The sequence below is a fragment of the Carassius auratus genome, unplaced genomic scaffold (assembly GCF_003368295.1).
Source record: "Carassius auratus strain Wakin unplaced genomic scaffold, ASM336829v1 scaf_tig00214573, whole genome shotgun sequence".
NCBI lineage: Eukaryota > Metazoa > Chordata > Actinopteri > Cypriniformes > Cyprinidae > Carassius > Carassius auratus.
This window is the reverse complement of record NW_020527717.1, coordinates 38,305-54,427: the sequence shown is the minus strand read 5'-3', so window position 1 is coordinate 54,427 and position 16,123 is coordinate 38,305. Positions and strand designations below refer to the sequence as shown.

At 36.3% G+C, this 16,123-nt stretch overlaps 2 protein-coding genes across 3 annotated transcripts in view; one reads left to right on the top strand and one right to left on the bottom strand.

Moving 5' to 3' along the window:
* cdh23 (cadherin-related 23) overlaps positions 1-16,123 on the top strand; it is a 200,694-nt gene that overhangs the window by 167,859 nt on the left and 16,712 nt on the right. Inside the window, exons 37-42 of the mRNA XM_026257924.1 lie at positions 11,958-12,179; positions 13,574-13,693; positions 13,775-13,955; positions 14,077-14,210; positions 15,693-15,902; positions 16,003-16,110. Coding sequence (XP_026113709.1) covers positions 11,958-12,179; positions 13,574-13,693; positions 13,775-13,955; positions 14,077-14,210; positions 15,693-15,902; positions 16,003-16,110 — 975 coding nt within the window. The remainder of the gene's footprint in view (positions 1-11,957; positions 12,180-13,573; positions 13,694-13,774; positions 13,956-14,076; positions 14,211-15,692; positions 15,903-16,002; positions 16,111-16,123) is intronic.
* Positions 514-10,522, bottom strand: vsir (V-set immunoregulatory receptor). 2 transcript variants are annotated; one of them, XM_026257927.1, is made up of 7 exons: positions 10,249-10,514; positions 5,082-5,456; positions 4,933-4,995; positions 4,056-4,166; positions 3,820-3,847; positions 3,143-3,318; positions 514-1,959 (listed from the first exon to the last, which is right to left on the bottom strand). In XM_026257927.1, the coding sequence occupies exons 1-7, from the start codon at positions 10,301-10,303 to the stop codon at positions 1,925-1,927; spliced, it is 843 nt and encodes a 280-aa protein (XP_026113712.1). In that variant the 5' UTR covers positions 10,304-10,514; the 3' UTR covers positions 514-1,924. The 2 variants fall into 2 exon arrangements, with proteins under 2 accessions (XP_026113712.1, XP_026113711.1); XM_026257926.1 differs by lacking the exon at positions 514-1,959 and adding an exon at positions 2,183-3,073 and having other exon boundaries at positions 3,108-3,318; positions 10,249-10,522.

Here is a 16,123-nt window from a genome sequence, read left to right as displayed (position 1 = left end):
CAATAAAATCACACACTTACAGTAATACATCATACGTTTTTTCCTTTATCTTCTTACTCTAAATATAAGATACTACATTTACTCTTTAAAAAGCCTGCCTGAACAACTAAACAGCAAAAACAGGAAGCCACAACCTGCCTTGTTTCTGAAAAAGGAAGTTGCACTCGTAAGAGCTCGTTGATTCCTGTTGTGAACTTCACAGCAGTCTGGGTTTCATCAAGTGTGACTTTTCTAGTATCTGTATCCACTTTCTGCTCAAAAAGCTACTTATTTTAACCATATTTTAGGGATATGTTGACTTTTAAATAACTCCACTTAAACAGAGATGATACACTAACTTGAACAACAGCTTCATCCTAGTTAAAGTTTAACTTTTTTAATTGAAGTTGGGTAAGTTTCTGATAAAGGTTTATTGGCCCCGTCACCCATCAGTTGACTGACTGCTGTCTCATACGCTTCCGTGTGATTGAAGAGGAATATTTGTTGCATAAACACTGCACAAGGACTCAAGGCTCTCTCCAGAACTTTTTATTAGTTTGTATTTGTATAAAACAAGATATAAGCAATTGGTTTTTGATTGTACAAGCAGGTGTGCAATCAACAGCATTGCCACTGGAGCTACATATACGGTATTAACTTTGTACAGGCACATGTACAATTTCAAATGTACAAAATGGTTCAATTTATCAGCATATTTACCATATTAACAATCATTCACCTACAAACCATCCATTCATACACACACAAACCAAGTTTTGGCACTCTTTATGGCAGTGGATTTAAATTTGTAAGCCTCCTGAAAACGTTTACCAGCTCTTTGCTTTCTTTTTTCTTTTTTTGATTTCTCAAGGGAAAATAATATAAACACACACACACACACACATAAGATAAAAATTCTATACAAAATAGATTGAAAAACTTCTTTTATGAACCCTCATGCCCCTTAAAGCCACATGTGACATTGGAGATGTAAGAGAGAGTGGCATTGTGTTTAATTGTCACCGATGTAACATTTACCACAAAACAATTTGCACCCATTCTGACAGAATGCATCATAAAGCTACATACATCATAAAAGCACCACACTCCCCGCAAGAGGGTTTTAAATAGCCCATTGTTTCTCAGCAGGTCTGATGGTGAGTGTACTGAGAACATCCTTTTTCCACCGTAACCTGCCGGTGCTGGTCTCAGTCTGGGCCCGTTTCATAAAGAAACTGTGTTGTCGATTATTTAACATTTTAAAACAAATACAGTCATTTGTGTATTCATTCGGCTCTCAAGTGGTTCTGAGATCTGCAGATTTTCCAGCCAAGCACCTCATCTGGGACCAGCACTGGCACCATTTCAGTGAGAAAGTGATAACTGAGTACTTTGGCACTGACAAGCAGAGTATGGAGGAAATATCTTTTGAGAAACTCAGTATTGAGATGGGTAAAACAGGAGTGAAGAATGAGGTATTAATACATCCTGACCCCTAGAAGCAAGCAGATGAACTGATTTTCATTGGGAAAGGAAGTGAGGATGGGGATAGACAGATTACAGAAGAAAGAAAGGGAATAAAACGGTCTTTTAAGTGCAACCACAGTGTAACTGACACACAAAGCACGTGATGAACACAAATGTGTGCAAACAGCTTAGCTGAAATCAAACTTTCAACTCAAAGCCACCAAAGAAAATTGTTGTGGATCCTCTTCACGAAATCGTGCTCTCCCTAGTGCCCTAACTTGTGCGGTTTTCCTTCTTGGGAAACCCATGTAAGGACAGTCAGTAGATAAGAGGTCCCACCGTAATAGCAGAGAGCTCAGTTCTCATTTTTTGGGGTGGGTCTCTCATCACCTTTGCAGAAGACAGGAAGAACAGAGGCATGATGATGTGGAGGAGATGGAAGAAGCACTCGATGTTCCTGGGGTGAGCGTGACACGTTTTAGTCCATTAAGTTGGGAGACTCAGGGATGGGTCCTGGAAAAATAATAGTACAATTATTAGCTTAAATTAATGTATGCATTTAGCAGACGCTTAAGCGACTTACAGCGCATTCAAGCTAACAGTTTTTACCTAACGTGTGTTCCCTGGGAATCGAACCCACAACCTTGTGCTGCTAATGCACTGCTCTACCACTTGAGCCACAGGAACACGTTGCTTAAATAAGCCATAATTTAGTTTAGTTACCATTTTTTCCCACCCTTTCTCTGATCTATATAATTAACAAGTCTGGTTTTGCTGCTGCACCTTTAAGACTCAGAAGTGAATTAAATGCCCTCTGTTTTGATTGTGTAAACTGAAATGTGTGCTGTTGCCAGGCTGTGTGGGTGGACCATATGTAAATGTAACATTTTGAATCTTTTTGTAGTGTCTGTGGTATGAATGGGATGGTGTGGGAGCTTTGCATTATGAATAATAGTGTACTGGTGTGTTTACATATTAGTTTTAGATCGTCCATAAGTATTTTACATTTATGGATTCAATTTGCATTGCATTCAAGGTATACATTAAATCAAGTTTTTTCATTCTTTAGGAACTGAATGAATGATTTCAACATTGCTAGTGTCATGTTTTTCAAAGGAGAAATGATGGGTTTTTTATGCAGTTTATCTCAAAATCTAAAGGAAAACTGTTTCCTATGATATTTTAATGTCTTTAAGTCCTCACGAGATGAGAATTTACCCCATTTACTCTCCTTATACATATTTCTGGGCTTATTAAGAATATTTTACCCCAAATTCTCATTATCAAAATCATATATATTTATTTCGGTTTCTCAGAATCCAGTTTGCCGTCAGAGAAGCTGAAATGAGCGTTGTGAAATAAGGGAGAAAAGGGGAAATTGCCATTCTGCACATGACTGTGTATGTGTGGAGACAGAGCTGGACCTCATAGCGTTCACCTACACATACTGTAAGACTCATTTTCAATTGAAACTGTGGGTACATCCTGCGCCTACTATGAGGAAGAAAAAAGATCTGTCTGATGCATTTGTTTAAAATTGTGTATGTACCATTATTGTGTGTGTATCTGTTTGTATGTAGAGCTTCCCCAGATGCATAACAGTGACAAGCTTTAGCAATCTAGCTGTCTGTGTGTGTGTGTGTGTGTGTGTGTGTGTGTGTGTGTGTGTGTGTGTGTGTGTGAGAGAGAGTCATACCCTGTGAAGGAAAGAACAATTCTCCTTGTATGTTTGGAGAGAATGGAGTGCCGGGATCTGACAGGAGGTGGCGTCCTGTTTCAGATGACTGCCTCGTCATTATTTGGGATACAGTCCGGGGTTTAGGTTGTGGAGAATCGCCCAAAAACACTGGGTTCTCATGGGCCTGTGCTTCACTAGAGAGAGAGTGAGATTATACATTTATAAATATCATCCCAAAATCAAAAGCTGCTAATAATAAATAATATTGTGCATAAAATAAAACATAATGTGTGTATATATATATATAATATTTAGCCTAATTTTAGGACTAATACTGTTTTTGCATTGTGAAATTTATGAACATTTAGTACATTTTAATAATTTTTCCTGTAAAAATCTTTAAAATCGTAAATAATTAAAAATCTTAATTATTTAATGTGTAAATTAAATTAGTTGTTGTACTATCCCCAAGTCACAGTAATTATTTACTTTATTCTAGAACAAAAATTGGATTACAGTAATGAGAATCAACATAGAGAATAATTAAAATTCAAAAAATAATTTGGATGCATTTCAATAATGGGAATTTAGAAGGAAGATGTAGTTTATTTTCATAAAAAAATCATGTCACCATACAAAAAAAAAAATACACTCCCTTGTTTAGTCTGAGTATTTTGGTCACTGTGGAAACTCACCTGTCCATACGCACCAGCTCGTGTGCACCTGATAAAAACAGGAACAGGAAATGGTTCAAGGTTGAGAAAGGAAACACAGTCTCTTTAAAACAATAAGTGCAGCTGCTGTACTCCCATCAGCTGTCTCTGCAGTGCAGGACATGTGCAGTGTTCTCTCGCATTCAATATAGGTCAGAGTAAGTGTGTGAGCAGTGCATGATTAAGTGTGCGTGTTGGGTGTGTGTGTGTGTACTCACGTCTGTGTCGCTCTACTGTTTGTCTCTGTCTGTAAACCAGCATCAGTATGAGCGGGAGGCACAGAATGAAAGCGACACAGGCTGCGATAGCCAGACCTTCAGCCACCGAGTCTGAAAAAGAAAAAAAAGAGACGTTACTGGTGGAAAGGAGAAAAGAATCAGTAGTGAAGTCACACTTAAGTGAAGCAAGACTAAAAAAATGCTTGATTGCTGTTGCACAAGATGCCAGTTTACATATATTACTGTATATAGAAAAACTAGCACAAGCACATCTACCAACCAAAACATTTAATAAATGTTATCTATTGAAACAATAGATTTTACTTCACTAAATACTCAGTATTGAAATTGCATTTGGGAATTTTAATTAAAGGGATATTTCACCCAAACATTACTTATTGTCAACATTACTCACACTCAAGTCGTTCCAAACCTCTATGTGTTTCTGCTGCTGAACACAAAAGAAGATATTTTGAAGAATGTGGGTAACCAAACACTTTCTGGTCCTCATTGACTTCCATAGTATTTTATTTTTATTTTTTTTCATACTAAGAAAGTCAATGGAGTCCAACAACTTTTTGATTACTTGCGTTCCTCAAAATATCTTCTTTTGTTTTCAGCAGAAGAAAGAAGCTCTGATGAGTAAATGATGACAGAATTTTTATTTTTGGGTGAACTATCCCTTTAAGTTATTATTGGGTCATTACATATGTCTTATTCCCACAACTCCAAAACAAAAATGGAAGCTAGTTCTCAGAAAAACCGTAGCATCATTCAATTACAGATGCTACTTTGACAGATTTTCTAAAGTATGATTTACATACGTTTTATTACTTATTGGAGCTGTTGTATTATATGTGTGTGGCGTTAAACATACCATCTGAAGGAGTGTGAGACCACTCCGAACACTTCAGACTGCCATTGTGAGCCTGTCCCGTCGCTGTGGAAATGTGACATGTTAAGATCACACAAGAAGAGAGGGGATAACATAGACATCACACCTGACCTCTATCCTCGCTCACTTACATGGCACCACATTCAGGTAGATGAAGTCACGGGCCCCCTGCTCCACCTTTTGCTTGTTAAATTCCATAAGCAGACAGCAGTATTTGCCCTGGTCACTGTGCTTGATTTTCTGCAAGGTGATGGAGAAAGACTTGTTGCCTATGCCTGTGTATTCCACTCCCAGTGTGCGGTTGGAGTGACCGGACCCGCGAGGATGTTTGCCCTTGGGGCAGTGCTCCTGCGAGCGCGCTGTGAAGAGCCAGGTGTTCCACATCTTGTCTGTCGAATGAGCCTTGGCTCCAGACTGAAGACACGTCATAGTGACATCAGTCCCTTCAAGACACTCGTAGACCCGATGGGGCACAGAGATACTGAATGAGTGATGCTCACAGCTCACTGGAGAGACAGAGAGAGAGAGAGAAAAAAAATTAATATATATATATATATATATATACTTTTTATATTAGATGTGTATGATGTTTTGGATCTTCGTGCCCAGCTTAATTAGTACAGACAACTGTAAAGATGCTGTAACTTGATTTCCCCCAAAATGCAAAACACATGGAAAATATTTAAATGAGAAATTTAGAATTTGAAGGCAACCTCTCTTTCTTATTTTACTCTGTTTGTTTGTTTTATGTCAGAACAGGCAGAGACAGACAGCAATATCTGTGGATTTCTTGAGCTTAACTGCTTAGTTCCTCACAGAAAGTGTGTATTTGGTTCTTGTGATGTGTGAAGCTCAGCACTGTAGAGTCAGCTGACCACACATGCATCCCTGCAAGTCTATCAGAGTTTGTTTACTGCAGTATCTGTAGCTAGTCTTTAGCGGTTGATTTTATTTTAAAAATGTCCAATCAGTGAGAACATTTGAGTCACCCATTTAAAAAGTAATTTATTATATATATATATATATATATATATATATATATATATATATATATATATATATATATATATATATAGACATATAAAATCAATTATTTTACCATTTATTTGAAATCAACGAAGGTCTTATGAAATGCTTGCTTGAAATCGGTGCTTTTTAACTCCATTCACATCAGTACCTGTTTAAGACTTGCTCACATGCATACTAAAATTGTATACTAGACTAGTATAACAGTAATAATTTTTTTTTTTTTAAACAAGCTTTGTGAAACTTGGATGTGCTCTGTGGATGAAAAGCATTTCCACCACATTACTGAACAAACAGACTTCAGTCCTCTGCTGTTATTGTTTCTTATTTCCATAACAGTTTTTGTTTAACTTTTATTGTGTGTGTGTGTGTGTGTGTGTGTGTGTGTGTGCGTACACGTATTTAGAGGGGTGGCACATTGAGTTTCCTATCCTGTTTTAGACAAAACAGACCTACAACCTAATCACACATACAGACCCTGTGAACCAGAACTGAATGTTTACTAACCAGACTGATGAAATGGGAAAGACCCAGATTTCTCATGAATGGATAAATATTTCCTATATTTATGAATGACTGACCTAGATATTGACTGCTTGAATGCATGGTCGCCTGTCTTTCTGTGCCACCCTCTACTATCACGTAAAGAAATATGTGTAGTTGGCCTAAATGTGTGTAAACAGTTCTTTATTTAAGATGCCCCGGGTGACTGAAATGTACATTGCTTAAATCTATGGGCATGCATGTGTGTCAGGAAGAGTAATAGGAAATGGCGTCTTTGTGATAAAGTACACTCAGGGCGGTGTTTCCTTTCCTGTCTCTCTTTCATAGACACAATACAGTTCTAACCCCATCCGCCCTCATATTCCCAATCAGCATTCATAATTATCCGGTCCAGGGCTCAATTTTCCACCCCTTGAGATCCTGTGCTGGGAATCCGCTCTGACACCTGCCAGGGGTGTCTGGATGAAATACTACCCTGCACTCTGGACATAAACGTGCTGCCGCTGAGTTTGGGGTCGGGACTGGATCAAAGGCATGTTAGAAAGTGTTTTGAAGACAGAGCCAATCCAAACTGTTGCTAAAAGAATAAAAGAAAGGTTCAAAACGATGTAAACACAATTCAGATTTAATGTTGACTGATAGGCTACATAGCTTGAATTGAGCCCAGAACATTCTCAGACTCATCTGACAGAGATAAATAATAATAAAACGTTCCCTGCTTGAGGGCATCTGTCTGCAAATGTGTTTATCTGTGAAGTCAGCACAAAAGCATCTGTGTTACAGAATTTACATGGACATCAGAATCCACCCTGCACTTTGTTATTGATATTTGAAGAATAACTTCTAGATACATATTACTGATATTAGAAGAATCACATTTACATGCCACTGTGTCTTGAATGTGCTTTAATTTTTAGAAAGGATGTGTGTGAACCGTTGCACAACCACTGAAACCCCTTAAAAGATATTTTGCCACATTACAAAGAAACTTAATGTTGATTTATGCTGCTAAGATCCAAAAGGGAACCAATAAAATATAGTCATTTTATGCAATAGTTTTAAGTTGTACACTGATCAGGGTTTCTCTAAAATTGTTCACCTGATAAATGCCAAACCTGCTGTGATGCATCTAAAGACACTCGATTGAAAATGAACTTAAAGGACATTTGAGAGTTTTTTTTAGGGGAGATTATCAGTCAATTTCACATTATTCCTCACACCGTCGAGCTTCAAGAAGCAACCTAAAGCATCATAAAAGAAGTCCAGGTTCTCTGAAGATATATGATATATTGTGAACTACTTTTACAATATGTTATGCTGCTTTTTGTCCTTTTTGAAGCTTGACAGTATGTAAAGTGACAAAATGTGAAGTGACATTCAGCCAAGTATGGTGACCCATACTCAGAATTCGTGCTCTGCATTTAATCTATCCAAAGTGCATACACACAGAGCAGTGAAAACACACACTGTGAACACACACCCGGAGCAGTGTATGCATGTATATATAAAAAAGAGCAACTCAGACACTGGGCTTCATGGAAAACAATAATACACAAGGTCACGAGAAGTGCATTTTTGTTTGTGTCAACTGTTACCTGAAGAAAGAACCCTGTTTCTATCCCCCCTCCTACATGCTATTCTCATTTTTCACTATCACTGTTTGTGTAAGAGCCTCATTAAAAGGTGTTAATGAAAGCCATAGGGGTCTAAGAACCTCCCTCCCATCTGCAGACAAAGCATGACTCTAGGTACCGTCCAGTTTCAACTGAAACCTGCAGATCAGGATCTGCCCTCCCTCAACTTCACATATTGTTTTAGTGATAGATGATTTTACATTTCCAGAAGCCAAAATCATTTATATCCCTGTGGATTTTCTGTGCTGATTTGTGTTTGAAATTATGAGCATTTTTAGTAAGCAATAGTAATGTTTCCTTTAGCTAGCAACATTAATGCTCATCGTTGAATCATCCATACTCCCATATGTTATTTTTATCTTAGTTCTTAATTAATAATTTTCTCCTCTTCATATTTGTGGACTGTGGATGTAGACTCTCAGGGGGGATTACAAACCCAGGGGGTCAGGGATGTAACCCTGGTGTAATATTAATGGTCTCATTCCATCTGGGATCCTTTCCTTTCTGTGTGTCTCCCTGTCTCTCTCCAATAAATATATGCTCTCTATCTCTGTTTAAAACACATCTTGTCTTCTCAGGCCTGGTTAGGATGAAACCACCAGGTTTCCTCACTCATGGAATCGATACCCCCTGGTTTGGAGAACTGACCTGACAGCTTCTCTCTTGAAACAAGCCACACACACTGCCACTCACTGAAGATCCACATCTCACACTGTTTAGCTTTAGACCAACCACAGTAAAATTGGCAAACATCAATAGGCTTATTAACTAAATAATAAACCAGCCAATGTCTGTGAATTAATGGCTTCATCTGCAAACTGACGCTGGGTAAATTGAGCTGAAACATTTTTATATACAGCCTCATATACCATTAGTTTTGGCAACAGACACTTTCATGTGATTTTACTCTTCTTTTATTTTATTTTTTTGTTTGTTTTGTTTTTTGGTCTAGGCTTCTCTGATTGGCTGAGAGGGAGGTTGTTTAAATAAGGAAGTATCAAATTATAGCTGAGTATAAACAAGATAGAAATGCTACATTAATAACACAAATTGTTCAGTCTTTTCACCATCATCGACTATTTTGTAATAACTCACGAGTTTTGACGGAACCACGTCACATATTATTTAAATATGATGTGGAGTGTGTACTTTGTTTTTCTTTTCAACTTTTTTAACGTCTGTTAAATTCGGGGCAAGGCGGCACATCGTGATTATAGCGTTTAATAATACTAAAATAAGTATAGGAGACGTTAACTCATTTTGCGTAACTGAATTTAGAATAGGCTACTGCTGTTGACCAACTTAGCTAATGAATATTAATTAGACACGCCGACTCTATTAATATTCACAAGCTAAGTCTTCAGCATTGTAGGATTCGCTAGCTGTGTAATGTTCGCTAACGCTGAAGCCAATCAGCTAGGCTTATTAGATAACCTAATTGAATTAATTAATATTCATGAAGAACTGAGGCTGTCGTCACAACAGCATTATAATGATTTCCTCTACGCTCGAGAAAAGCTTAGCGACTGGATACACCAAAACATTAATGTTCTTGTCAGTATGATTTCTCCAAATATGTACATAACGTTACTTGACCTAAATTTGCACGGCTTTCAACCACAAAAGTAAATTAAAAGGAGCAGATGAACTTAATTGTGAGGAAAGCAGTAAAAGTAATATAAGTAGCGTTAGAGTTGTAATATACGCAATAGATCACGAACTATGACAGATACGGTCTTTTTGTAGAGTTGAGTGTTGGTTTCAGGCGAGAACTTGAGAGGACGACAAGGTTTTTTTATTTTTAGTTTTAAAACAAGATGACACACGCCCGTGCAGCCTTGAGGACGTTCTACAAGTTAACGTTAAGTAAAACAAATGTCAGAATCAGGGTCGTTTACGCAGAACACGCTCGAAACGCAACGGCGTTTTAAAAAACGCAGGGTTTGGAAACGCGTTTGTAAAACGTGGACCACGATATTAAAACGCTTGCAAAAGGTGCAAAACGCGACTGACAGCCAAACACGTCAGTATGACGCATTTGTACACAGAACAGTTATTAAAAAAACAGCGCAATGCAAGAGCGCGTTCTGTATGACTAACGTTAGTCCAGAAATAAAGTCCAGAGTAGATTTACCTTGAACCGCAGATAAGAGATGAACGAAGAGCAACACAGCGCAAAATACATCCATCAGTCCTGATCTCCTGTAAGCGTACACGAAGCTGTTGAAATGTCTTCACTTTATGTCCAAAGTCCTCTACAGTTTCTCCAGCTGGGGTGACAGAAATCTTATGTAGCTAGTCTTCCTCTTATTCCCGTGTATTGTGAACTGCTTCTCTTTGGGCTCTTACAGTTAGTAACTTCTCAGTATCATACCAGAAGTAAAGCAGTGAGACGAGAAGCCCTACTATACTAACTAGTCATTTTCCCTCCTCCTTCCAAAGCTCTCACTCCTCCCACATACAGTAGCTACAACTTCAACTTGCTTTTTTGTTGATGCAAATAATAGGTCATCTACTTCTATAATGACTTATCTGAAATAATAAACAAATTATATTGGTTTTGAAGTGTGAAGTTTGAAACTGTTTATTTTATTTTATTTTAAATAATATTTTATCTAATGGTTATGTAAACTGATCGAATTGTATTTTTTTTAAACATAATTCATTTTCATCGTTTTTTTTTGTGTAATATTTAGTAATATAATTAAAGAAAAAAAGGTCCATCTACTAATATACTGACATGTAAAATAATGAAATATAACTGATGATTTGGTTTCTAACGTGATTTAAAAATAAATAAATAATGTTAATCTTAATGTTAATATAAATTATCTACTTACATTGAATTATAATAATTATTGTAAAAAATATATCATTTTCATTTATTTATTTGTGTATTTTTAGTAATATGTGGGCTAGTTAGTCCCATATAATTAATTCATTAATACATGTTATTGTAATTATTGTTAATAATAATTATATTTAACTCCACATTTACACATTTTTGAATTTTTAAGGGTTTCTTGACATTTATTTTTCTGCATTAAAAATGTATATACGTATTAACATATATAATCTGAATGAAAAAATTTTTTTTTTTTTAATCATGCAGATACAATTTTCTAATTTTATTTGACTTTAGTACATATATAAATTAATATTTGAAACGTGTTTATAATATCACACACATAATTTTTTATCTAATAATATAAATAAAAATGTAAAATTTCCTTTATGTTTTAGGGTGGCTGTCCTGTCCCCCTCAGGGGTTTAATCAGCAGACAAAGATCAGTTTTATACAGACTTTGGATGTCTCAGAATTTTATAATATGTTCCTCTTGAGACCATATTTAGAATTTTTGTCATACTGTAGCTGGCCAAATGTGGGTTCCAGTTTTCATGAGAACTCCTTGAGTGGGGATCTGATACCTGTCGATAGTTTTCGATGCCAGAGAAAATGCACACATCAGTAAACTCCTGCCACAACACACGCAGGTCATCACGTTATGTAAATAACATTCAAACTTGCTACACTAGTTCACCATGATACCACGAGATAAAGCTTACTCCACATGTACAGTATAGTCTGTTCAGAAGAAAACATGCAAATACTAATCCAAAGGCCATAATCTTTGCTCTAATAACAGATACTGTATGTGGCATGTTTACAGACGAGTAACAGATTCTGTAACATATGATTGATTGATTGACTGATTGAAATGGGCCATATTTTGATTAGTTTTTTTTTTACATATATCTGTCCCGCTGGATTCCCGTAGTTATTACTGTAAAATATTACAAGTATTTCATGTTTTATTGTCTGTCTGTCATCCGTTTCCACAGGCGTCCACCACCGTTTGGGTCCGTATAATTGATGAAAACGACAACGCGCCTGAGTTTCCGGAGGAAGAGTATGTGACGGAGCTCAGAGAGGGGCCAAACACAGTTGGAGCCATTATCGCAAAGGTTACAGCCATCGACCCTGATGAAGATCTCAACGGAACCATCCGTTATGCCATCTCCAATGGCAACCTGGCCCAGACGTTCCAGATCAATAGCATAACGGTGAGGGGGTCCGAGAGTAACAGACACGAACCCAGGATTGGTTTAGAGACACTGACGTCTTTATTGTCATTATATAGATATTACATTTTTTCTCAATTGTATCTGTGCAATTTTAACTTTTATTTGAATTGTTCCCTAATATTCAGATCAGTGGGTATTTATCAACTGCTTTTAAACTGTTTCCTCAAATCCTAAATATGGTGCTAAAACCTTGATGCACATACATGTACTGTATAAGTTGTTATTTATTTATTATTACTTACCATATGTGACCCTGGACAACAAAACCAGTCATAAGGGTCAGTTCCATCTGAATAAATCAGGGTTTACATTTATTGTTAGGAGAGGACAATATTTGGCCCAGATACAACTGTTTGAAAATCTGCCAAAAAAAAAAAAAATCGAAATATTGAGAAAATCGCCTTTGAAGTTGTCCAAATTAAATTCTTAGCAATGCATATTACTAATCAATAAATACATTTTGATATATTTACATCTGGAAATGTACAAAATATCTTCATGCAAGATGATCTTTACTTAATATCCCAATGATTTTTGGAATAAAAGAAAAATCTGTTATTTTGACCCATACAATGTATTGCTGGCTATTGCTACAAATATACCTGTGCTACTTTTGACTGGTTTTGTGGTCCAGGGTCTGCATTATTATTTTAACCCAACCAGTAATTTTAAAATTTAAATACTTAGAGTTTGCATAGATTACATTGATAACACATTTGCATAATGACCTGAGTAAACACAGTAGATTATATTGAGTTTTCCTGTAAATGAGCCTGAAAAGGCCAATATAAGTGTAAACAATGAAATAGTGACAAATACTGAATGCAAAACCTTTGTGGTCAAAAATAGTATATTTCATGCAGTCAGTAAGATTTTTTAAATGTATGCTTACCAAGGCTGCATTAATTAGATAAAAAAAATACATTAAAAAAAGTAATATTGTCAAACATTATTGCAATTGAAAATAACGCTTTCCTGTTTGAATGTTTAATTTTCGGCATCAGTCTTCAGTCTCACATGATCCTTCAGAAATCATTCTAATATGCTGATTTGCATTACTTAATATTATCAGTGTTGAAAACATTTTTAATGCATATATTATATATAATATATTTATTTTGCGCAAACGCAAACTGTGATATAAAATCCTTTGATGAAATGGAAGGTTAAATGCACAGCATTTATTTGAAATAGAAATCTTTTGTAGCATTATAAATGTCGATTTTGATCTATTTAATGCATCCTTGCTGAATAAAAGTATATTTAAAATGTTCAAAAGAGCCTTGATAGTTTACAAAAGATTCCAAAGAATGATTTATATATTCCACTGCAGTGCGTGTTCAAATTGTGTTTTTGTTTGTGTGTGTTCACAGGGTCAGATTGTAGTCATTAAGGAGCTGGATTATGAGATCAGTAATGGTCATTATGTGCTGACGGTCACAGCCACAGATCAATGTCCTTTACCTCAGCTCAGACGGACCTCCAGCACCACAGTGAGTTCATATCTGCTACACACACGTGTGCAGTCCTCACCATTCCTTTATATCACACTCTCACACTGTCCTCTACCGCAGGTCCTGGTGAATGTGGTAGATGTGAACGATAACGCACCCATCTTCCCAAGACCATTCGAAGGTCCGTTTGATATCACAGAGGGGCAGCCGGGTCCACGTGTGTTGACCGTTAAAGCCACGGACGCCGACTCGGGATCCAATGGAAAAGTGGAGTATAGCATCACCGCAGGAGACCTGAAAAGTGTGTGTGATAGACAGCGGATTCAGATTCAATCAGAAAAATCATTAGTGTTGATATTTACTGTGTTTTTGGTCTGCCTTTAAACATGTGTTGTGCCTTTCTTTCTGTCTCTCTTTCCCAGATGAGTTTGTAATTTCATCTGTTGAGGGAGAGTTAAGAGTGAGGAGAGATGTAGAGCTGGACAGAGAAACTATTTCCTATTACAACATCACCATTACTGCCAAAGATCTGGGAACGCCAGCGCTCAGCTCTACGGTAAACACCCCCACACACATTCAGTTCATATTCTTCTACTTTGCAAAAAAATTATGAACTGATGGGAAAGTACATGCTTTTGAGGAGGTGGAAACACAATGTGCCTTTAATTGGGACATACTAAATTGCACTGTGACACCACAGACCTCTTTGCATTGTAGGTAAGCATCAAGCTAAATGAATTGGTATTTGTAATTACTAAAATTCATTGTTATTATTTTAGTTTGATGTTAATCTATTTACAAACCACATCTTTTGTCACTAGAGCTTCACGGTTGATCTAATTAGAACTGAAAATTGAAGTTGAAACTGAAAAGTCAGCAATTTAATTAGATATGTGGCTTGTGTGTTTCAAAATGAGGTGGCATTGGGTTCTTTTGCGAAAGAGCTACTTTTGCAAAAATAATTTGTTTAATGCTGCTCTCCACAGACTCATCTTTGCATCTGCTCTGAGTTTGGGTCACTTAAAACATGCATTTGGGAATGCAACATATGCCAGCCGTCTTCATTTGAAATGAGAAGTGCTTATAATCCATCTGTTGGGCCTCCCTGTAGTACACCAAAATAAAAGTTAGATGGTTTTAACATTTGAAAATTAAAATAAAAAAAAGTGTTAAAAAGTTGTTATTATTATTATTATTATTATTATTATTATATTGTTTTTCCTAAATAATCAGTGTTATTTTACAGTGCAGTAGCAATATTTCCTTTCTCTATTTTAAAACAAATGAACACAGCAAATGTCTTCTCAGTGATGATTCTAATTCCCGTATAAGCTCATTAAAGAAGTGAAGGCTGTTTGCTTGTTTTTATTGGGTTTTCTTTTCTTTTTCTCTTTCAGATTGTGAATTATTAATAATTGCTGTTGATCTAAAAACAATAAAGTTGATAAAAAAATAAAAATAAAAAGCTTACAATTTTTAATTAAATCAACAAATAACTTTTAAACACACACACACACACACACACACACACACACACACACACATATATATATATATATATATATATATATATATATATATATATATATATAGTAAAATATTACCATAGCAATATATTTCTTTCATATTTTATTATATATTATTATTATTATTATTTTCTACTGATATATAATCACAAAACATTTTGGCCAAATTGTGAAACCATACAAACAAACACTGCAAACATGGAACTTTAAAACAAAGAATAAGTGCAATTTCAATTTGTATCAGAAAGAACACAATTACATTTTTCCTTAAATCCCCATTTTCCCATTCCTTTTCTGTTCTTCGCCACAGTAGAAAACATAAAAAGGAAATGCTTCAAATCTATAAATCATGCATGATCATACACACTTTTAAGTAAGGAAATGGCATGTTTCAAGCCACATTAATTCATTTATTTGATACTATTTAGTATAGTTTAAATGCAAATTCGTATTCACTGAATCATTTAAAAATTTCCCATAATTAATTTGGTGGTTTTGTATTTCCCTGTCAGGTGGTAGTGGGCATTCAGGTGTTGGACATTAATGATAACGACCCCATCCTGCTCAACTTACCCTATAACACCAGTGTAAACGAGGGAGCACCGGTCCAGACCTCCATCACTCAAGTGCGGGCACAAGACTTGGACAGCGGCCGCAACGCTCTCCTCACATACAGCATCACAGCCGGCAACAGTGATGGATCATTCTACATTAATGAGACCGTAAGAAACAGAGGGATGTTGGAAAGAAGAGAATAAGATGTAATGTAAAGATGTAAATAATAATGTACGAGTGAACAAACCAATGTTCTCTTCACATCAGTCAGGTGTGGTTCAGGTGAACAGGCCGCTGGACAGAGAGAGAGTGGCCGAATACAGCCTCACAATCACCGTCAAAGACAACCCAGACAACCCTCGCATCGCACGCAGGGTAAATAACACAG